Here is a 22,871-nt window from a genome sequence, read left to right as displayed (position 1 = left end):
AAACACTTGAGATACTGTATATGATACTGTCTTCTACATTTGCCAACATTTCAATGTATGTTAGCCTATATCTGGATGAGGAGAGCCAACATAATAGGGATTGCATGCAGTCACTCACTATGTCACTCCTGTATTCAAATTAAACTAACGTTTATGAGAATCACTGTCAAAATGTCAAGGCCTACAGTCCCAGTCAAAAGTTGGACACACCTACTCATTCAAGGGCTTTTCTTTCTTTTTACTATTTTCTACATTGTAGAAAAATAGTGGACATCAAAACTATGAAATAACACATATGGAATCATGTAGTAACCAAAAAAGTGTTAAACAAATCAAAATAGATTTTATATTTGAGATTCTTCAAAGTAGCCACCCTTTGCCTTGATGACAACTTTGTACACTCTTGGCATTCTCTCAACCAGCTTCACCTGGAATGCTTTTCCAACAGTCTTGAAGGAGTTCCCACATATGCTGAGCACTTGTTGGCTGCTTTTCCTTCACTCTGCCGTCCGACTCATCCCAAACCAGATGGGATGGCGTATCACTGCAGAATGCTGTGGTAGCCATGCTGGTTAAGTGTGCCTTGAATTCTAAATAAATCACAGACAATGTCACCAGCAAAGCACCATCACACCTCCTTCTACATGCTTCACGGTGGGAACCACACATGCGGAGATCATCCGTTCACCAGCTCTGCGTCTCACAAAGACACGGCGGTTGGAACCAAAAATCTCAAATTTGGACTCATCAGACCAAAGGACAGATTTCCACCGGTCTAATGTCCATTGCTCATGTTTCTTGGCCCAAGCAAGTCTCTTCTTCTTATTGGTGTCCTTTAGTAGTGGTTTCTTTGCAGTAATTCGACCATGAAGGCCTGATTCATGCAGTCTCCTCTGAACAGTTGATGTTCAGATGTGTCTGGTACTTGAACTCTGTGAAGCATTTATTTGGGCTGCAATTTCTGAGGCTCGTAACTCTAATGAACTTATCCTCTGCAGCAGAGGTAACTCTGGGTCTTCCTTTACTGTGGCAGTCCTCATGAGAGCGAGTTTCATCATAGCGCTTGATGGTTTTTGCGAATGCACTTGAAGAAACTTTAAATGTTCTTGACATTTTCCGGATTGACTGACCTTCATGTCTTAAAGTAATGATGGACTGTCGTTTCTCTTTGCTTTTTTGAGCTGTTCTTGCTATAATATGGACTTGGTCTTTTACCAAATAGGGCTATCTTCTGTATACCACCCCTACCTTGTCACAACACAACTGATTGTCTCAAACGCATTAAGAAGGAAAGAAATTCCACAAATTAACTTTTAACAAGGCACACCTGTTAATTGAAATGCATTCCAGGTGACTACCTCATGAAGCTGGGTGAGAGAATGCCAAGAGTGTGCAAAGCTGTCATCAAGGCAAAGGATGGCGACTTTGAAGAATCTCAAATATAAAATATATTTTGATTGGTTTAACACTTTTTTTGGATACGTCATGATTCCATGTGTGTTATTTCATAGTTTTGATATCTTCACTATTATTCTACAATGTAGAAAATAGTACAAATAAAGAAAAACCCTGGAATGAGTAGGTCTGTCCAAACTTTTGACTGGTACTGTATGTGTGGTATGGGCCATCATTGTATTGCAAATAAACAATTTATTACAAAAAGCTGTAATCATATCATGACATAAACATTACTTCGTATATTATCTAATATGGTTAATGTAATGTGCAGTTGTGGGTCTAGTTAGGAAACCAATCAAATAGGTATTTTGATTGGTTGGTACTGGCACCAAGATTGGACACTATATTGCCATAGTTGGCACCATCATTCGGGTGAGAAATCATTAAATATTTCCCCCTGCAGGTGTCAGTATGGCCATGCAGTTCAGTAGTCTACAGGCGTGGTGTAGACTGACCTCATCTACTAGCTACAGCCACAGAGTTTGGTATAGCCAGTCAATCCAAGCAGCACAAGTCAATTTGGGGAAGCAACGGTTGGAGCAAATGTCAATCTCAATCGAGTGAAATCTATATTAAAATATATAGGATGCTATTTAAAAATGTTCTCTAGAAAGAAAAAGGAATTAAATAAAACGTCAGTTTTAAAGAAGAGTCTAGGGGGAAACTTTGGGTCCCACAACTCATCAGTAAGTAACTCGCTAGCTAAGTTAGCCTAGCTTTATGAAGACAATATTTGCACCTCAGTCCTGGCTAGCTTGCGCGTTTTAATGTTTTTCGTAATTTATATCACTGCTTGTAAAGCTCCGCGAGTTTGCGTTGGTATATACATAATTTAGCTACTAGCTAAATCTACTTGAAGTTGCCTCAAGCATTGGTAGTGTACGATAAGTTAGAACGAATGTCCCTGAGGGGGAAACTGTCTTATGTTACATCTGTATTGTTTGCTAATGCTAACTTTAGGGGACTTATGTTTTGCAATGCCGCCAGGTGTGGGCGTGGCTTCCAGTCTGACACACCTTTCACCTGGCAATGATCAGTCAACTTGTCACTGTTTGGGAATTTTCCAGTCTTGGTCATCCTCATTGAATCATCTCTCTCTTTCTGTGTTTCTCCCATATGCTTTTGCATTGTGACTCATGGCCTTTCAAATTGTTTTATTGGTACAGGTTTCTCAACAACAGTTGTCTTCATCATCAGCATCATCATCGTCTAGTCATAACATCCTTGTCATCACTCATCACCACCATTCTAATTCTTCCCCATCTCTCTCATCTCCTTCCTCTCTTTCTACCTACCCGGCTCTCTACCACCCATTCCCCACCCTACCTCTCCCTTGTCCTCTGGTGTGTCTCACCACCAGCTATCTGTCCTCCAGGAACAACTCACTAGAGATGGTGGCTTGGACGTCCCCCTCCCTCTCCCTGCATCCCTCCAGGACCCTCCCTGCCCCACTACCGCCTGTCTGCTGCGCACCAGGCTGGCCACGGCCGCCAGCCCTTCCCCTGTCCTTGGAGCCTGCCTTAGACGGCCCACAGCCCTGAGTCGACATGCCAGTGCGGCTGGCCTCCCCCTACAGGCGGCTGGAGCCTGGGCCTTCAGTAAGACCCAGGGGAAGGGAGCGAGCTGGGCCTCCAGCCCCACCACAGAGGCCTCAGATGTGGGCATCGAGGTGGAGGACATCCCCTCTCTGCTCAGGGATGTGGCTTGTTTCGCTGAGGCTGTGGAGAAACTGAAAGAAATGGTGCTGTGGGAAGGTGAGAGAGGCATTATAATGGTCAGGAGTTTTTGACCAGGAAAATCTCATATCTTTAGCCTATAACTAGAGTTCAGAGTTTTCTTAGTCAGGTAAAAACCCTGGCCCTTAGTTATGTTGAAACGTGTGTGTATGCCTGGCGAAACTGAGGAAGGAAGAGGGAGTGTGTCACACAAGGTACGCAGCACTATAATATTTGTCTGGTGTGTAAACACAGCTCACAGGCTTTCCTATAACCCTCAACCCTTATATTACGAGGTCTAGGGGTCGATTTGGAATGTAGCAAGCGTTAGCTGGGTCGTTCCACCAATTCAGTGCATTTTCAGATGTGGAACTTGGTGAAAAAAACCTTTAGATTTCACCTAATTTTAACATTCTGTCATAAAGAGCACATGTTCAACTTAATACAAAATATTTTTTCCCATCTCAAAAAATTACTATAGTAAGTGCCTATTAAGTGTCAAATAAAGTAACAGGGTTGACGATTTAATCTTAAATCAGACATAAATCCCCTTGTGACAGGGGAAATAGAAGCTTGTGTGCAACAGGGAGGGGCAATTGAATGCAAGCTTCACACAAAAAAATGCAATTGTTAAAACATTTCTAGCCTGTCTATCTATGTGTAACAGGGTTAACGTGTTATGCTCGACCCACTCAGTTTTCCACCACAAAACACCAGAAAATGCTTTTACACTGATTTTTCAATGTTCAATGTTTCTTTTTGAAAACATTATTTAAAAAGGAATAGTTTCATGATATTATAATGAGAGTCCAGTTCATGTAACAGTGTTGACCTTAAAACTAGTTTTTTTTTTTTTTCATAAAAGGAATCATTAATCGCATTTAAATAAATAATAATCTTCAGAAATGCCTTTGTCAAAGCAACAAAAATAACTAGGGATTTACAATGATGATGAAACCTTGGAGACAGTTTGTGGTTAAGTGGTATAAATCTTCCTGGAAGTCACAGAGTGTGCACAGAGGGACAAAATGCTGAATTCTAGCACTTTAGCAAGTCTTTATTTCAGTGGAGGCTGCTGAGGGGAGGACGGCTCATAATAATGGCGTGGAATGGCTGGAATGGAGTGAATGGAATGGTATCAAACAAATGAAAACCATGTGTTTGATGTCATTCCATTTACTCTATTCCGGCCATTATTATGAGCCGTCCTCCCAACAGCAGCCGCCCTCCACTGCTTTATTCATATAAAAAAATCGGATTTATTAATTTCTCCATGTGGTCTATATTAAAGGGCACTTAATTTAATATAACAGGCTTTTAAAATTCTAAATTGGTGCACAATTTCTAGTAAAAAATATCAAAGGGATGCAAAAGGCAGTTATTTCTTGGAACGACCCAGCTAAGCCATGTCAGGGTGACTTGGGCGGCAGGTAGCTTAGTGGTTAAGAGCGTTGTGCCAGTAACCGAAAGGTCGCTGGTTCTAATCCCCGAGCCGACTAGGTGACAAATCTGTCGATGTGCCCTTGAGCAAGGCACTTAACCCTAATTGCTCCTGTAAGTCGCTCTGGATAAGAGCGTCTGCTAAATGACAAAAAAAAAAAAAAAAAAACTTCACTTCCTTACCAGGCAGCTATTTTCATCTCAACTTCCTGTTCTCAGTCTCCAAGTAGGGCGAGGAGATAAGGGAGAGAGAGAGACAACGAAGGGAGGGAAGGGGGAGGGAGAGTGAGAGATCCTTTTCTTAGTGGGTATGTGAGTTATTACAATGTGACAACAAGAGCCAAACTGATGGTACATTCACAAAGAGTTAGGTGCAACTCTGTCTGGTTTTATTTTTTAAAAACTAATTAGGGGTCCAAGCAGTAGTACACAGTTATTTTTGTTAAAACATTGACGTTTCAGCCCCAAACTGCATTTTGACTACATTTTTACGTTGGTTCACGTGCTGTCAGTGTCCACCACCACCTCCTACACCAAGAGTGGCAGTGTGACAGACAATAGCACTACAGTTCCTGATTTTCACACTTTAACCGTCGTAGGACCAACTGAGCAACAAGCACACAAAAGGAGAAGTATAACAGTAGCTGTGTTTGAAGGACGGCTACTGGTTCTTCCTCTTTTCCCAGTAAACAGTGCTTTATTACATGGCCTCCTGCTTGATTCATTATATGTGTGTTTATACTTGTACTGTGCCGTGTGTGTATAGTGTACACTGTATACTGTCTGTTTATGTACAAATAACCTACATTTTCTATAACATATTGTTCCTTCCTTTTGTGTGTGTGTGTGTGTGTCAGGGTTGGGGTGAATTCTAATGAATTTGAATTGAAGGAAGTAGAATTTAATTCAAACGAATTCAACTGAGAAGTGAAACGTGAAAGTTTAATTCATTTGACATATATTTTATCAAAAGGATATGCAGTTATTAATGCAAAGAATACACATACCATTTTAAATATTAGTTTGATTATAATTGAACGATTATGAGATGTTCGATTGTTCCCTTCCATACTGCCGTGTTTGATCTAATGCATTCTGGGGAATGTTTGTTCTGATTTTGTTTTTTAAACAAATTCAATCCAAATTCTGCCATGTGAGCGTATAATCCAAGGTTATTATAATACATTTTTAAATGTATTTTTTTCTAATTCTCATTTCAGTTTAATTTCTATTTAGTTTTCGTGATTCCGTTTTAGGGAATAACTTAATCACTCGCATGGTTGCCTCACTGCACTTCTGTTTCAATTATGAACATCACCTCAACCTGTTTTTCATGGTTATTTCTTCATGTTTCATTTTCAGTTCTAGACCTATAAATAAATAGCTGTCTGTCCCTATCTCAGACAGGCAGATAGATAACCTCTCAGACAGGCAGCTGGACCGTCGTGACCTGGCCCAGGAGTGTTTGGGGGAGGTGTTGCGTGTGTTGAGGCAGGTGATCGGTGCCTACCCCCTCCTCAACACTGTAGAGACCCTCACTGCTGCCGGAACGCTCATCTCCAAGGTCAAAGGTCAGAGCTCTACTGTTAGAACTGGACACCTGTTGAAATGTGTGTAGATGAAGGTGTGGGTGGGGTGTGCACTGAGATCAAATGTGTGCATTTGATTGAATGTGTCCAGGGTTTAGTTACAAGGACAGCAGTGCCATGGGTAAGCAGGACTTTGAGAAGGCCATAGAGACTATGGCTGTGGCTTTCAGTAGCAGGTAAGTGTGTTTCGCTTTACTATCCCTAGCATCTACATTGATAAGGTTTTTCTCTCTCCCCCCTCTATCCCTATTTTACCCCCCTCTCCTTCTCTCTCCCTCAGTGTGTCGGAACTTTTGATGGGAGAAGTGGACAGCAGTACCCTCCTGTCTCTACCGCTAACAGAGAGGAGCAGGGTGAGTGTGTGTGTGTGTAAAAAAAAAAAGGATGGCTCAGGATGGCTCAGTCGTGAAGGATGGCTCAGTCTAAGCATTTGTGTGACCTCGGAAATGGTGTGTGTGTGTGCAGTCTATGGAGAACCTGTATGGCTTAGACTCGGCCCAGGCAAAAGACTGTCAAGGGAGGAGTGACCAACAGCACTGTTGCAGTGAGTACAAAATGACATGTTGTCCTCGATGTCTAAGCATTCTGTTTCCCTTTCCAATCATGTCATACTTTCTCATGTGAATGTGTGTTTGTGCATTTGTCTGTGCGTGCATGCTTGCGTCGCTGTGTGTGTGTGTCAGTGCTGAGCGGAGAACAGGTGGACCTCCTACTGCAGTGCAGTGAGGGAGGAGTGGACTCAGCTCTCTCCTATGCCAAGGCTGTGTCCAGATACATGAAGGACGTCATCAGCTACGTGGAGAAAAGAAGTGCTCTGGGTGGGTTGATGACTTCCTCCTCTAATTATTCTGTCTCTTTTTCCTGTTCTATCTGTGTCCATCAGCAGTTGTTCTTGGCCTCTTGGAGCGTCAACTATATTACATACACCTGTCCAGTACCTAGGGGCAGAAATGGAACTGGGCCAAGCTTTTTGTTGTCCACTTCAATTTCTGCTAGCCAGGCAGTGTGTGTGTGTGTGTGTGAGTTTCTGTGTCTGTGTGTTCCAGAGATGGAGTTTGCCAAGGGTCTGCAGAGGCTGTGTCAGTCCAGTAAGCAGAGCATTGCACAGGTAATAGGAGAACACACACACACACACACACAAACAAACACACACACACACACAAACACACACGGACAAACATGAACATGCACACATTAAAATCTCTCTCAGCCCCAGATGCCGTTCTTCTCCATCTACTCTCTGGCTCTGGAGCAGGACTTGGAGCAGAGTGTGGGGGTGCAGCAAACCACTGGCTCCATACACACTGTTCTACAGGTAAATACAGTATCTCACACACACCACAGGAGGTTGGTGGCACCTTCATTGGGGAGGACAGTTGTGTTCATGGCTGGAGCGGAATGAGTGGAATGGTATCAAATACATCAATCACATGGTTTCCATTTGTTTGATGCCATTCCATTAGCTTCGTTCCAGCCATTATTATGAGCCGTCCTCCCATCAGCAGCCTGTGACACACACACACACACCTACAAGGATTATTACAAGTGAGATCATGTCTCTATCTCAACCCCTCTGTCCCAGCCTCTGATGCAGTGTAAACAGGAGCATGAGAGGAGACGCAGAGAGCTCGGAGAACAGTGGCAGAGGGCCCAGAGGAAACTGGTGAATTCACTCCTATGTCTTGTCTATGTTGCTTTGACATGTTAGTGGCGCGCATGTGTTATCATGTCTCACTCTTATGTCATGTACGAGAAAGACATTGATATTCCATATTTCAGTGAGATTAGATGGTTTACCAATCCCTCTGTCAAAAGTCAAAAGCCTCGGTGTCACTCTAGACTGCTCCCTCTAATTCCAACCCCACATAAAAACCATAGCCAGGACAGCATTTTTTCACCTCCGCAATATCTCCAGGCTCCGCCCCTCACTATCACACTCCAGCACTGAAACACTCATCCATGCCCTGGTCACTTCCTGTTTGGTTTATTGCAACACTCTCCTCACTGGTATCCCCACCAAACTCACCAACAGACTTCAACTGGTCCAGAACTCTGATGCCAGAATCCTCACCCGTACCAGATCAACCAAACACATCACACCAATCCTCATCTGGCTCCCTGTGCAATCCCTTATTAACTTTAAGACACTCCTCCTCACCTACAAATACCTCCACAACCTGGCACCCACCTCCCTCTCTGATCTTCTCCCAGTCTATGCCCCCTCCCGCTCCCACCGCTCCTCCTCTGCTGGTGTCCTTGTCTCTCCCCCCATCCTACCTCTCCACCATGGGTTCCCGGGCCTTCAGCTGCTCTGCCCCCAGGCTCCGGAATGCACTCCCCCCACACATACAACATGCAGACACAGTCATCTCATTCAAAGGCCTCCTAAAAACACAACTCTTCAAGGATGCCTATAGCCTGTTCTATGATTGACTCTGTCCTACCCTCCCTTCTGTGCATTCTCAGTATACCTAGGTATCCCCCCAACCCACACCCTTACCCTAAACCGGGTCTGTATCCTATTTCCAACCCTACCCCCTAAACCTAAACCAGGTTCGTATCCTCTACCCAACCCCTCCATCCTCTTTTTATCTATCCGATTTCGTCTGGTCCTTTGATTAAAATTGTACTTTGATTGATGCAATTAATTTTATGTACTGCACTTGCTTTTAATGGCAACTTGTAATGTAAGATGTCCTTGATTACCCTGAAAGGCGTCCATCAAATAAAATGTATTATTATTATTTTATGTGTTTGTGTGTTCCCAGACTGATGCTGAGAGTAGCATGCGTAAGGCTCGAGGCTCGTACGTGATTCGCTGTGAGGAGTATGACAAGGCCAGGGGTCGGGTGGAGGAGGAGCTACAAGGGGGAGGGGGCGGGCTTAAAGCTCTGGATCGGAAGAAGCGATTGGAGGAGGAGGCCAGGATCAAGGTCAGCTGACTAGGCTAATAGGGGCAGAGAGCCCATCTCGATTTAGCTTGCCTTGCATGCCAGATGGACCAAGTTTGCACTTTTCAGACCTTTTCATTTATCCTGAAGTGCCAACTCTGCCAACTCAGTTATGCCAGGCGAGCTAAATTAATCGCACCTAATGGCTGGTCCGTGTTGTGTATCACTCTACAGGCTGAAGAGGCAGAGGCTGTGTATCGTGCATGTATATCCGAGGCGGAGGCGCAGCACCAGGAGAGAGAGCAGACTAAGGGCAGCACTCTCAGACAGATCCATGATGTCATCAGACACACAGACCACACCCTCAGATCTGTAAGTCAACTCACGCCTCTAACACGGAAGTAAAACCCTCAACTTGTTTGCAGGTGGATTGCATTGCCCAATCAAACATCCTAATTATGTCTACATCAACATTTAGGTTATAACTGCTCGATTATGTTTACGAAGTCTGTCCACAAGATTATGGGACAGACAAAATGTGTTCATGGAAATTGTAGTTTGTCTCCATCAACTTGCTTAGTCCTGTGTGTTGTAGTTCTTCAAAACATGTCTCCCTCCCCAGTGCACGGTGTCATACTATCAGCTGCTGCACATGCAGACGGCAGCGCTGCCGGTCCATTACCAGACTCTGTGTGAGAGCACCAAGCTCTACGAGCCGGGACAACAGTACGCCGCTCACGCAAGACATCTACACAACAGCCCAGAGGACGCCAGACATCTCTACACGAGCACAGAGGACGCCAGACATCTCTACACGAGCACAGAGGATGCCAGACATCTCTACACGAGCACAGAGGATGCCAGACATCTGTCGAACCCAGAGCCAGCAGCTCACTACCGCTTTAAGCCCTACTCCTCAAACCAGTGGGTTCACACTTGAAATTGTTTACAGTTGACCTTTCAGTGATTCATATTGTTGTAGAGATCAGAAAATACCAGGTGCAGAGAAACATTTTGTAAGTGGCGTTAGCCTTCAAAGGGTCAGAACAGGCCAGTTAGTTGGCTACCAACTACTGTGATTCTCAGGAGGAAGCGATGTAATTTTCTCCTTCCCTCATCAGACTGTCTGGACGAACCCGCCACAACAGCTCTAACACAGATGCACCAATCAGCATGGAGACCACACCTACCACGGACGCACCAATCAGCACGGAGACCATACCTACCACAGACGAGGAGGGTGGTGCTGGGGATGGAGTCACACAGAGACATGGTGAGTCCTGATTGCCTCATGTAAGGGGTCATCTAAATGGAACGTCACTTTCAGGCCACACAAGAAATGCAGAAGAGTAGCATTTTTTTCTAACCACAGATGTGATTTATAGGAACCACGAACCAAGATTATAATTTTTCATTATGGTGCTTAATTTGAAAGCTAATTGGTGGTTTGTGTCCTTATTGAAGGGCAAGGTCACCAATCACACAAGTCCTGGCCGTCAACGATGAGGGACTCGGACAGTCTGGGAGGAGTCTATGGTCTGGAGTCCTCCAGCACTGGTACCTTAGAGCCCCTGATGTAGAAACTAGAATGTCAACCTCCAGCACAGCTACCATAAAGCCTAAGCAATATCTAGAATACAGAAAAGGGTCCAGCGATGTATCATTCAGAATATTCAATGATATATAATAGTGTGTTGCTGGTGTGTTTCAGGGCATGTAACAAAAGCCAATGAAGAGCTGGAGGAACATGATGGAAACGTCACCTCGTTTGAACAGGGTAACAAACACTGTCCTCCTCAAGTCTGTTTGTCTGAACCCTGTCTAAATCGAGATCCACACAGTGGGAGAACTGCATGAATAGTTTAGGTAAGGATACGACCCTCTCTTTCTCATTCTGAACTCTCTCCTCTTTTCTCTTGCTGTGTGTTCGGGGACAGAGCCTGAGATGGCCGTTCCCACTGTTACCTTCCGGAATGTGGGAATGTCCAAGGCAGCAAAGACCCACCGCTTCCGCAAGCTCCGCACACCTGCCAAATGCAGAGAGTGTAACAGCTACGTGTACTTCCAGGGTGCAGAGTGTGAGGAGGTGAGACACACACACACACACCCCCTAGGAGGTAGAATATACTGTATAATATGTCTTCTCTCTGTTTACTGACTGTAAAGGTACTATATTATTTGCTTGTCTTCCCTCCTGTAGTGTTATCTGGCGTGCCATAGGCGTTGCTTGGAGAGCCTGGCTATCCAGTGTGGCCATAAGAAGCTACAAGGTCGCCTGTTGCTGTTTGGCAGGGACTTCACGCAGGGGCTGGGAGACCCCGATGGTGTGCCTCTGGTCATCAGGAAGTGCATCACAGAGATAGAGAGCAGGGCTCTTAGCATGAAGGTGCTTTTACACTTACGCACAGAGTAGTACACACACGCATAGAACACACACACATTTAAATAATTACTTGACATATAAAGTGTGTGTGTGTAGGGTATCTACCGTGTGAACGGGGTGAAGACTCGTGTGGAGAAGCTGTGCCAGGCCTTTGAGAATGGGAAAGAGCTGGTGGAACTGTCCCAAGCCTTTCCTCATGATATCAGCAACATGCTCAAACTTTACCTCAGACAGGTAACATACTGTTACATACACTCACAAAATACTCTTGCTCCACTTCAAGACTCACTATCCCTCTTTCACTCTCCACCCCCCTCCCTCACTCTCCACCCCCCTCCCTCACTCTCCACCCCCTCCCTCCACCCCCCTCCCTCCCTCCACCCCCCTCCCTCCCTCCCTCCCTCTCCCTCCCTCCCTCCCTCTCCACCTCCCTCTTCCTCTCCACCCCCTCCCTCTCGGTCCCCCTCTTCCTCTCCACCCCCCCTCTCTTTTCTTCTCCACCCCCCTCGCTCTCCCTTCCTCCCTCTCCAGCTGCCAGAGCCTATCTTGCCCTTCCATCTCTATCCATCTCTGATGGGGCTGGCCAAGGAGAGCCTGCGTTCTGCGTCTCCTAGCCCAGATGGAGGTGAGGTGGCTGGGGCAGCAGTGCTGGCAGACCTGGGTGCTGAGACTCCCCTGGAGGTCCTGACTCTGGTCCACAGCCTGAGGGAGCTGATGCTAACGGAGCTGCCGCAGGCTAACACAGCCACACTGCGCTATATTGCACAGCACCTGCGCAGGTGAGGTGACCATGAGTAAGGCGCACACACATAAAATGTGATTTTAACACGGAACCTTAATCCTAACGTTTGATGAAGAACAAATAGCTCATCGTGGCCAATTCTCCTTTCTCTTTCCTTTATTCCCTCTGTTTTTGTTACCTTCCTCCTCCTTATTTCTTTACTTCTCCCCTCCCTTTCTCCTCCTCCGTCTCAGGGTGTGTGAGTGTGAGCAGGAGAACAAGATGAGTCCCAGTAACCTGGGCATTGTGTTTGGTCCCACTCTGATGCGTCCCCGTCCCTCTGGGGCCACTGTGTCCCTGTCCTCCCTGGTAGACTACCCCCACCAGGCCCGCATCGTAGAGACTCTCATAGTCTTCTACAGCACCCTCTTCCATGACTGCTCCAACGGCACCCAAGTTTCCCCCTCAGCCCTAAGCCAGGTGAGTGAGCGACTGTGGGTGTAGGGTGTCATAGTGAAACAGTGTGCTGGTTCTGCTCTAGAAACAAGTGATGTTAGGAAAATAAAATGATGGGCCTCGAGAGGGTGGAAGAGCGGTACCAACCACACAAATAGAAGGACGCTTACACACAATGAAAACATGCACACTATTGTTTATCACATTGAACCATTTCTGCTGTGTGTTTCTCCTAGGACGGTGGAGAGGAGGAGGAGAGAGACTGTGGGGGAGGAGCCCAGGGGAGTATCGACAAGGGAGACAACAGGACAGACGCCAAATAACCACACAGAGAGACCAGTGGAATTAGACTGAGGAGGAACCCTCAGCCACAGTACCCACTGACCCTCTGGACCTGAACTCTTCAATGAAGAACTTCTGTAAGAAATGGAATTCCGTTTTTCAAATGAAAAAGTACTTTTTAATGAATTCTACAAATTTGAATTTATTTGGGAAATTGGAGTTGGAATGAAAGTGATTCCAACTTTCTATTTTAATGCATTGACTACTGAGGAAAAAGTCAGTACACTGACTGGATGGCAGAATATTAAATTGCTGTTGTGACTTGAGGTATGATTTTCTAAACCAGTTTTGCCAAAATGCTACACAAATCTATTTTTATTGTTTTAATTACCTGGTGAGATACCAGGAAGGAATGTGCATTTAAAGTTTTTTTGTGCCTGCAATTTCCTCTTTTTATGTTCTCTCTGTACACCCCTTGTATGGTGTATACATATGGTATGTCTATACTCTAGCCTGCCATCTGCCTGTGAACTCACACACCAATGCTTCAGCACTGCTGCTGGTCGGGGTGCTAGTCATTGAGAGCTGATAATTCCATATGTTTATATTGTTACAGTTCTAACATGATGTTGTATATCATTAGTGACGTTAAATTCAACAGCCAAGCACTATGCACATGTTTGACTCCCAATGATTGTTGCTGAGATTTCTGCCTGTTTTGCAACAGTAACTGCAGTCACGGTAATAATGAACACAAATGTTCAGTGTGCATTCAGCTTCAATCAGTTGTGTGGGACATGTTTTCAAATGTGAAAAGACCTTGCCTTGCTCTTGGATTTTAAAAACAATTGGAATCATTTCTGAAATAAATAATTTGCCCTTAGAAAACAAAAATGATAATTTAAAAAATCTAACAAATGCAGAGGTTTTCACCTCAAGCATACTCATAAAAACTAGCATTGCCAAAAGGTAAGCAAGTCAACACAAAAGTTATTGGAAGACAAAGTGATGAGAGCATGTTCTTTCTTCTTCATATGTAACATCTTCAGCCATTCCCTGTCCACAATCTCATACTCCTTCTGGTCCATAATCTAGAGCTGGTGTGTGTGTGTTTACTGCACCAGCCTGTAGGTGATGTATCTTCCTGCAGTCTCACTAGGTCTGATGATCTTCACTACCTGTCAGAACAGACAGGCCTGCCGGTCAACACAGGAGGAAACAAAAATTGCACATAAAACGCCTCAGTCATTTGTGTGTGTGTGAGAGTGTGTCACACCTGTCCTCTTTTCAGTCCAAAGTATCTGGCCACGGGGTCTCCTGCTTGAATCCTGGGTAACTGGCTCTCCTTCAGTTTACTGACACATCAATCAAGGAATCACTATGGCAACATAGTACATAATGACTGCAGCATGTTCATGAATTGTGTGTGCGTGTCTTAGTGTGGAACATGGCAACTAAAAAAGACATGCATTGTGTATTGCATGGTATAGAAATAATTCTGCATTCAGTGCTAAAAAGATACTATCGCAGCAGCAACTCTGACAGTTCTTATTTTGTCATCACTATGTGCTCAGGAACCAGCTAAAAGGATAGGAAATAAAAGACTCAAATGAAAGAGCATATAATAATATTTTGTTTATGTAGTATAAAGACATGGGGCTTGTTTGAGCGCATTCGTTTCATGCACTCAGAGACCATCATTGATCAGTGCTGATCGCCAATTTTCAATGTGTTGCATTTTGGGTATAGAACTTGTCAGACTTGTCTACATGTCGACTGCATGAACATTACAAAAACCAAATGATCAAAGGTCATGCAGTTTTTTTATGCAGTCTCCACAGTTTCTCCATTCCAACTGCCAGTGGTGTAAAGTACTTAAGTAAAAATACTTTATAAAGTACATTTACGTCATTTAGCAGACGCTCTTATCCAGAGCGACTTACAGTTAGTGCATAGATTTTTCATACTGTTATTTCGACATTCTGAAGGAAAAGTTTTATAAATCAAATCAAATCTTATTTGTCACAAGAGCCAAATACAACAGGTGTAGACCTTACCGTGAAATGATTAACTCTATTTCCTGAACTGCATTGTTGGTTAAGAAAATATTTACTAAATAAAATAAAGTTAAAAAATAAAATAAAAAGTAACAATAAAATAACGAGGCTATATACAGGGGGTACCAGTACCAAGTCAATGTGCAGGTTAGTCGAGGTAATTTGTACATGTAGGTAGGGGTAAAGTGACTATACATAGATAAGACAGCGAGTAGCAGCAGTGTAAAAACAAAGGGGGGGGGGGGGGTTTCAATGTAAATAGTCCGGGTGGCCATTTGATTAATTGTTCAGCAGTCTTATGGCTTGGGGGTATAAGCTGTTAAGGAGCCTTTTGGGCCTAGACTTGGCGCTCCGGTACCAGTTGCCGTGCGGTAGCAGAGAGAACAGTCTATGACTTGGGTGACTGTAGTCTTTGACAATTCTTTGGGCCTTCCTCTGACACGGCCTAGTATATAGGTCCTGGATGGCAGGAAGCTTGACCCCAGTGATGTACTGGGCCGTACGCACTACCCTCTGTAGCACCGAGCAGTTGCCATACCAGGCGGTGATGCAACCAGTCAGGATGATCTCGATGGTGCAGCTGTAGAACGCCAGCTATGTTGACACTGCCATGTTGATATGAGCCTTGTTAGAAAACCACTAGTGTCCGACTTTCAGTTGTCGCAGATGTACCTCCCCTATCTGCAATCATTGAGTTCTATCTGTTCTCATCTGCTTTAGTAAGCCAACTCGAACACACTCAAAGCCCCCTTTAGGCAAGACACTGTGTGTGCGGGTTATACAGTTGCGGCCAAATATATAGGCACCCTTGCACTTTTCTTAAATCATTCCCAATTTCTTCTCAAATAAGCTGAAATTAAAATAAAATGTTGGTCTCCTCACCTTGTTATTAGATTTTCAAAATTGCAGAACCAATTGTTTTTTTGTAAACTTATGTTTACAAATGTAATTTAGAAAATAAAAGACAAAATGGCATGGACAACATTATCGGCACCCTGAAGCTAGTACTTGGTTGCACAGACTTTGACCAAGATAACTGCTGACAAATGCTTCTTGTATCCATCAATTAACCATTCCAGGGTTCTTTTGATGCGTGTTATTTTATTTGAATGCTTTGTTTGGTTGTGGGGAAGCCCCCACTGCTGAAGGAGACACAAAAGCCTGATTGAACTTTGCAAAAAAACACCTAAACAAGGGCTTGTAAGTAAGCATTTCACTGTAAGGTCTACACCTGTTGTATTCAGCACGTGACAATATATATATATATTTTATTTTTATTTTTATTTTTTTTCCTGGGGGGAAATATTCTGTAGACAAATAAACAAAATTAGAACTCTTTGGCAATACAGATCAGCGCTCTGTTTACTGACCTCCAAATGAAGCATTTATTGAAAAGAACACCCTCCCTATAATCAAACATGGGGAGGTTTGATAATGCTGTGGGGTTGCTTTGCTGCCTCTGGTACTGGGGGCCTTGAACATGCGCAAGGCATCATGAAATATGCAGATTATTAGGTCAAAAAGCACACAGGAATGGTTCAAGAAGAAACAGTGGACAGTTCTAGACTGGCCAGCGAAGAGTCCAGATCTGAATCACATCCAAAACCTATGGCGAGATCTGAAACCAGAAGTTGGTGGAGAGCATCCCTCAAATATAGAAGAATTAGAGCAGTTTGCTGCTGAAGAGTGGGCCAAATTGCCTGTAGAAAGGTGTGGCAAGCTTATCGATGGCTACATTATCTTGGCCAAAGGCTGTGCAACCAAGTACTATCTCCAGGGTGCCAGTAATTTTGTCCATGCCATTTATCTTTATTTTCTTAATTAAAATGGTAAACTTAGGTTTACAAAACTAAAATCCTTCTGCAAGGCTGAAAATCCAATGACAAGGTGTGGAGACCAAAAGTTTTATTCAATTTCATCAATTTTTTGGGGGAAGAAATAGGGAATTACTTAAGAAAGGTGCAAGTGTACCAATAGATTTGTTCTGCAACTGCAACTCTAAACTAGCGCACATATCTCATGCACTGTGATCTTAATGAGGAGCTCCTGTTGTAGAAACTGCTCCAGGACGTATTTGGGTGCCATGTCCACCAGCGACTGGAAGGAAAGAAACAAGGGAGAGTCATTACGGGCCCCTGAATAGGGACGAGTGATCAATATAGGACGGGGCCACACCAAAAGTAACAGCTCTGTTACAATACTATGAAAAAAGGTAATCTGATGTGAATTAGTAGGTGTTAGCTGTAGTGTAACTATGGCTGGGACCTACAGTGTATTCTGAAACTATTCAGACCCCTTCACTTTTTCAACATTTTGTTAAATTACAGCCTTATTCTAAAATGGATGTAAAAATTGTTTTATTAAAAATAATAAACTGAAATTATACATTTACATAAGTACTCAGACCCTTTACTCAGTACTTTGTTGAAACACCTTTGACAGCGATTACAGCCTTGAGTCTTCTCGGGTATGACGCTACAAGCTTGGCACACCTGTATTTGTGGAGTTTCTTCCATTCTTCTCTGCAGATCCTCTCAAGCTTTGTCAGGTTCGATGGGGAGCGTCGCTGCAAAGCTATTTTCAGGTCTCTACAGAGATGTTTGATCAGGTTCAAGTCCGGGCTCTGGCTGGGTCACTCAAGAACATTCAGAGACTTGTCCCGAAGCCACTCCTGCATTGTCTTGGCTTTGTACTTAGGGTCGTTGTCCCGTTGAAAGGTGAACCTTCGCCCCAGTATGAGGTCCTGAGCGCTCTGGAGCAGGTTTTCATCAAGGATCTCTCCCTTGATCCTGACTAGTCTCCCAGTCCCTGCCGCTGAAAAACATCCCACAGCATGATGCTGCCACCACCATGCTTAACCGTAGAGATGGTGCCTGGCTTCCTCCAGACGTGACGCTTAGCATTCAGGCCAAAGAGTTCAATCTTGGTTTCATCACACCAGAGAATCTTGTTTCTCGTGGTCTGAGTCCTTTTAGTGCCTTTTGGCAAAGGCCAAGCGGGCTGTCATGTGCCTTTTACTGAGGAGTGGCTTCCATCTGGCCACTCTACCATAAAAGCCTGATTGGTGGAGTGCTGCAGAGATGGTTGATCTTCTGGAAGGTTCTCCCATCTCTTCTCCTGAAGCTAGCACCAGTTAGCCTTGAGCTAGCCTCGAGCCAGGCCCATCTCCCGGCTATCTACCTCTCTGTCAACCGGACGGGACCTCCTAGTATCGACACGGAGCCCCGCCGATCCATCACGACTGGTCTGCCGACGTAATCGCCTGATGTGGTTTCAACAGGCATCCCGTTGCGACGACCACGAAGATCCATCTGCTAGCCCCGGCCCGCTAGCACACGCAATCAACAGCCTTGCCTCCTGCTCGCCTGTGCGTAGCTGCCATCGAACTGCTCCCGGACTCACCTATTGCTGTTCACTGGACCTTATGATCACTCAGCTACACAGCTGATGCCTGCTGGAATGTTCCTTTACACGGTACCCCATCCTGTTTATATGTCCTGTTTATCTGTTTAGCCTCAGCCCAAACTTTCGTCGCCATTACCAGTTGTTGTCTTAGCTCTCTCGAATTACACCTGTGATTGCTTTATGCCTCTCTCCAATGTCAATATGCCTTGCCTATTGCTGTTTCGGTTAGTTCTTATTATACAATTTCACTGTAGAGCCCCCAGTCCCGCTCAACCTGCCTCAGATAGCTCCTTTGTCCCACCCCCCACACACGCAGAGACCGGCTCAATCGGTGCCTCCAGTGATGCTCTCTCTTTCATCGTTACCCAACGCTTAGGTTTACCTGATGTTCTAGCAGTGTCTGAATCCTGGCTTAGGAAGGCCACCAAAAATTCTGAAATGTCCATCCCCAACTATAACATTTTCCTTCTAGATAGAACTGCCAAAGGGGTTGGAGTTGCAATCTACTGTAGAGATAGCCTGCAGCGCTCTATCATACTATCCAGGTCTGTGCCCAAACAGTTTGAGCTTCTACTTCTAAAAATCCACCTTTCCAGAAATAAGTCTCTCACTGTTGCCGCTTGCTACAGACCCCCCTCAGCCCCCAGCTGTGCCCTGGACACCATATTTATCCTCAGAGATCGTACTGCTTGGTGACCTAAATTGATTTATGCTTAACACCCCGGCCATCCTACAATCCAAACTAGATGCCCTCAATCTCACACAAATTATCAACGAACCTACCAGGTACAACCCTAAATCCGTAAACATGGGTACCCTCATAGATATCATCCTGACTAACTTACCCTCTAAATACACCTCCACTGTCTTCAACCAGGATCTCAGCGATCACTGCCTTTTTGCCTGCGTCGGTAACGGGTCCGCGGTCAAACGACCACCCCTCATCACTGTCAAACGCTCCCTAAAACACTTTAGCGAGCAGGCCTTCCTAATTGACCTGGCCCAGATATCCTGGATGGATATATATCTCATTCCGTCAGTAGAGGATGCCTGGTTGTTCTTTAAAAGTAATTTCCTCTCAATCTTAAATAAACATGCCCCATTCAAAAAATACAGAACTAAGAACAGATATAGCCCCTGGTTCTCCTCAGACTTGACTGCCCTTGACCAGCACAAAAACATCCTGTGGCGTACTGCATTAGCATCAAATAGCCCCCGCGATATGCAACTTTTCAGGGAAGTTAGGAAGGAACCAATTTACACAACAGTCAGGAAAGCAAAGGCTACATTTTTCAAACAGAAATTTGCATCCTGTAGCACTAACTCCAAAAAGTTTTGGGACACTGTAAAGTCCATGGAGAATAAGAGCACTTCCTCCCAGCTGCCCACTGCACTGAGGCTAGGAAACACTATCACCACCGATAAATCTACAATAATCGAGAATTTCAACAAGCATTTGGCTGGCCATGCTTTCCACCTGGCTACCACTACCCCGGCCACCAACTCTGCACCCTCCGCTGCAACTTACCCATGCCCCCCCCGCATCTCCTTCACACAAATTCAGACAGCTGATGTTCTGAAAGCGCTGCAAAATCTGGACCCCTACAAATCAGCTGGGATAGACAATCTGGACCCTTTCTTTCTAAAACTAGCCGCCTAAATTGTCACAACCTTTATTACTAGCCTGTTCAACCTCTCTTTCGTAACGTCTGAGATCCCCAGAGATTGGAAAGCTGCCGCGGTCATCCCCCTCTTCAAAGGGGGTGACACTCTAGATCCAAACTGTTACAGACCTATATCCATCCTGCCCTGCCTTTTGAAAGTATTTGAAAGCCAAGTTAACAAACAGATCACCGACCATTTCGAATCCCATCGTATCTTCTCCGCTATGAAATCTGGTTTCTGAGCTGGTCATGGGGGCACCTCAGCCACGCTCAAGGTCCTAAACGATATTATAACCGCGATCGATAAAAGACAGTACTGTGCAGCCGTCTTCATTGACCTGGCCAAGGCTTTCGACTCTGTCAATCACCGCATCCTTATTGGCAGACTAAATAGCCTTGGTTTCTCAAATGACTGCCTCGCCTGGTTCACCAACTACTTCTCAGATAGAGTTCAATGTGTCAAATCGGAGGGCCTGTTGTCTGGACCTCTGGCAGTCTCTATGGGGGTTCAATTCTCGGGCCCACTCTATTTTCTGTGTATATCAATGATGTTGCTCTTGCTGCTGGTGACTCTCAGATCCACCTCTACGCAGACGACACCATTTTGTATACATCTGGCCCTTCATTGGACACTGTGTTAACAAACCTCCAAACGAGCTTCAATGCCATACAACACTCCTTCAGTAGCCTCCAACTGCTCTTAAACACTAGTAAAACTTATTTCCCTCATTAAAATGTAAATCAATTTATAACATTTTTGACATGCGTTTTTCTGGATTATTTTGTTGTTATTCTGTCTCTCACTGTTCAAATAAACCTACCATTAAAAATATAGAGTGATCATGTCTTTGTCAGTGGGCAAACGTACAAAATCAGCAGGGGATCAAATACTTATTTCCCTCACTGTACATCTGGCCCTTCATTGGACACTGTGTTAACAAACCTCCAAACGAGCTTCAATGCCATACAACACTCCTTCCGTAGCCTCCAACTGCTCTTAAACGCTAGTAAAACTAAATGCATGCTCTTCAATCGAATGCTGTTGCACCCGCCCGCCCGACTAGAATCACTACTCTCGGCGGGTCTGACTTAGAATATGTGGACAACTACAAATACCTAGGTGTCTGGTTAGACTGTAAACTCTCCTTCCAGACTCACATTAAGCATCTCCAATCCAAAGTTAAATCTAGAATCGGCTTCCTATTTCGCAACAAAGCCTCCTTCACTCATGCTGCCAAACATGCCCTCGTAAAACTGACTATCCTACCGATCCTTGACTTTGGCGATGTCATTTACAAAATAACCTCCAACACTCTACTCAGCAAATTGGATGTAGTCTATCACAGTGCCATCTGTTTTGTCACCAAAGCCCCATATACTACCCACCATTGTGACCTGTATGCTCTCGTTGGCTGGCCTTCACTACATATTCGTCGCCAATCCCACTGGCTCCAGGTCATCTATAAATCACTGCTAGGCAAATCCCTGCCTTATCTTAGGTCATTGGTCACCATAGCAACACCCGCCCGTAGTATGCGCTCCAGCAGGTATATCTCACTGGTCATCCCCAAAGCCAACACCTCCTTTGGCCGCCATTCCTTCCAGTTCTCTGCTGCTACTGATTGGAACGAACTGCAAAAATCTCTGAAGCTGGAGACTTATCTCCCTCACTAACTTTAAGCATCAGTTGTCAGAGCAGCTTACCGATCACTGTACCTGTACACAGCCCATCTGTAATTAGTCCACCCAACTACCTCATCCCCATATTGTTATTTATTTTGCTCATTTGCACCCCAGTATCTCTATTTGCACATCATCTTCTGCACATCTATCACTCAAGTGTCAATACTAAATTGTAATTATTTTGCACTATGGCCTATTTATTGCCTTACCTGCATAACTTACTACATTTACACACACTGTATATATATTTTCTATTGTGTTATTGACTGTATGTTTTGTTTATCCCATGTGTAACTATGTGTTGTTGTTGTTTTTATCGCACTGCTTTGCTTTATCTTGGCCAGGTCGCAGTTGTAAATGAGAACTTGTTATCAACTGGCCTACCTGGTTAAATAAAGGTGAAGTAAAATAATAAAAAACTACTGCACTGTTGGAGCTAGGTAAACAAGCATTTCGCTACACCCGCAACAACATCTGCCCAAAAATGTGTATGTGACCAATGCAATTTGATTTGTTGCTATCTAGTAAACTTGCTAACTAGCTACTTCAGTGGATGTTGAACACATTTCTAGTGGCAAATGTGTTTAATTATAGACATTGTATAAAATGGAGAATCATGTGTGCATACTTTTTTACGTATGGGTGGTCCCGGCGATCGAACCCACTACCCTGGCGTTACAAGCACCATGTTCTACCAATTGAGCTACAGAGGACCAAGGTCAATACTTGGACGAATCAGAGCTGAATTCCAGTCAGAAACTTCCTTCACCGTGGAGTTCAGTCAACTAACTAACAATCCTTGGGATAAGGCAGAACGCCTTTTTAATGCCTTGGGTACCCGAATCGAGAGCAAGTTGTAAACCAACTGCCTGGAGTTAAGTATTCTCAATTTACCTGCATGATTGTTTTACAGATTTTCCCTAGTCTGTAGGTCTCCTCGTCGTCATCCATAATGGATTCTTTAGGTTAGCAATTTTCCAACCCGTGAGAAACAAATATTCACTCACGTTTTCCCGTAGATTTCTTCGAAATCACAACTTTACTTCCGCACTTCAAAATCACGTGTTTAGGAGGTCTTCATTTGTCTGTCTATAATTTTGCCTGCCGTATTTACGTTTGAACCGTTT

General features: G+C 44.4%; 1 protein-coding gene and 1 long non-coding RNA gene across 2 annotated transcripts; one reads left to right on the top strand and one right to left on the bottom strand.

Moving 5' to 3' along the window:
• The first annotated feature begins 2,002 nt into the window (after positions 1 to 2,002).
• LOC311099046 (rho GTPase-activating protein 45-like) lies at positions 2,003 to 13,256 on the top strand. Its single transcript, XM_084139651.1, has 22 exons — positions 2,003 to 2,144; positions 2,819 to 3,212; positions 6,017 to 6,184; positions 6,294 to 6,378; positions 6,483 to 6,555; positions 6,668 to 6,746; positions 6,886 to 7,020; positions 7,249 to 7,310; positions 7,413 to 7,517; positions 7,785 to 7,865; positions 8,971 to 9,135; positions 9,328 to 9,465; positions 9,716 to 10,017; positions 10,215 to 10,366; positions 10,558 to 10,650; positions 10,805 to 10,870; positions 11,031 to 11,179; positions 11,294 to 11,479; positions 11,573 to 11,710; positions 12,008 to 12,255; positions 12,452 to 12,677; positions 12,890 to 13,256. Exons 1-22 carry the CDS (start codon positions 2,058 to 2,060, stop codon positions 12,974 to 12,976), a joined length of 3,219 nt encoding a protein of 1,072 aa, XP_083995777.1. The 5' UTR covers positions 2,003 to 2,057; the 3' UTR covers positions 12,977 to 13,256.
• On the bottom strand, positions 13,068 to 22,804 carry LOC311099047. The gene is made up of 4 exons (XR_014609676.1): positions 22,639 to 22,804; positions 14,458 to 17,089; positions 14,212 to 14,290; positions 13,068 to 14,113 (listed from the first exon to the last, which is right to left on the bottom strand). It is a non-coding gene; the product is annotated as an uncharacterized lncRNA (long non-coding RNA).
• Positions 22,805 to 22,871: the final 67 nt, after the last annotated feature.

This window comes from Coregonus lavaretus, assembly GCF_964263955.1.
Source record: "Coregonus lavaretus genome assembly, chromosome: 23".
NCBI classification, from domain to species: domain Eukaryota; kingdom Metazoa; phylum Chordata; class Actinopteri; order Salmoniformes; family Salmonidae; genus Coregonus; species Coregonus lavaretus.
Note: the sequence above shows the minus strand (reverse complement) of the source record. Positions and strands in the feature narration are given on the sequence as shown.

What these genes read in the sequence shown, in the direction of transcription:
- LOC311099046 (XM_084139651.1), top strand. Translation starts at nt 2,058, where the DNA reads ATGTTCTCTAGAAAGAAAAAGGAATTAAATAAAACGTCAGTTTTAAAG. An exon ending in AGAGGGCCCAGAGGAAACTG is followed by an intron (nt 7,866 to 8,970) that starts GTGAATTCACTC and finishes GTGTGTTCCCAG; the next exon opens with ACTGATGCTGAGAGTAGCAT. An exon ending in TCAAACTTTACCTCAGACAG is followed by an intron (nt 11,711 to 12,007) that starts GTAACATACTGT and finishes CTCCCTCTCCAG; the next exon opens with CTGCCAGAGCCTATCTTGCC.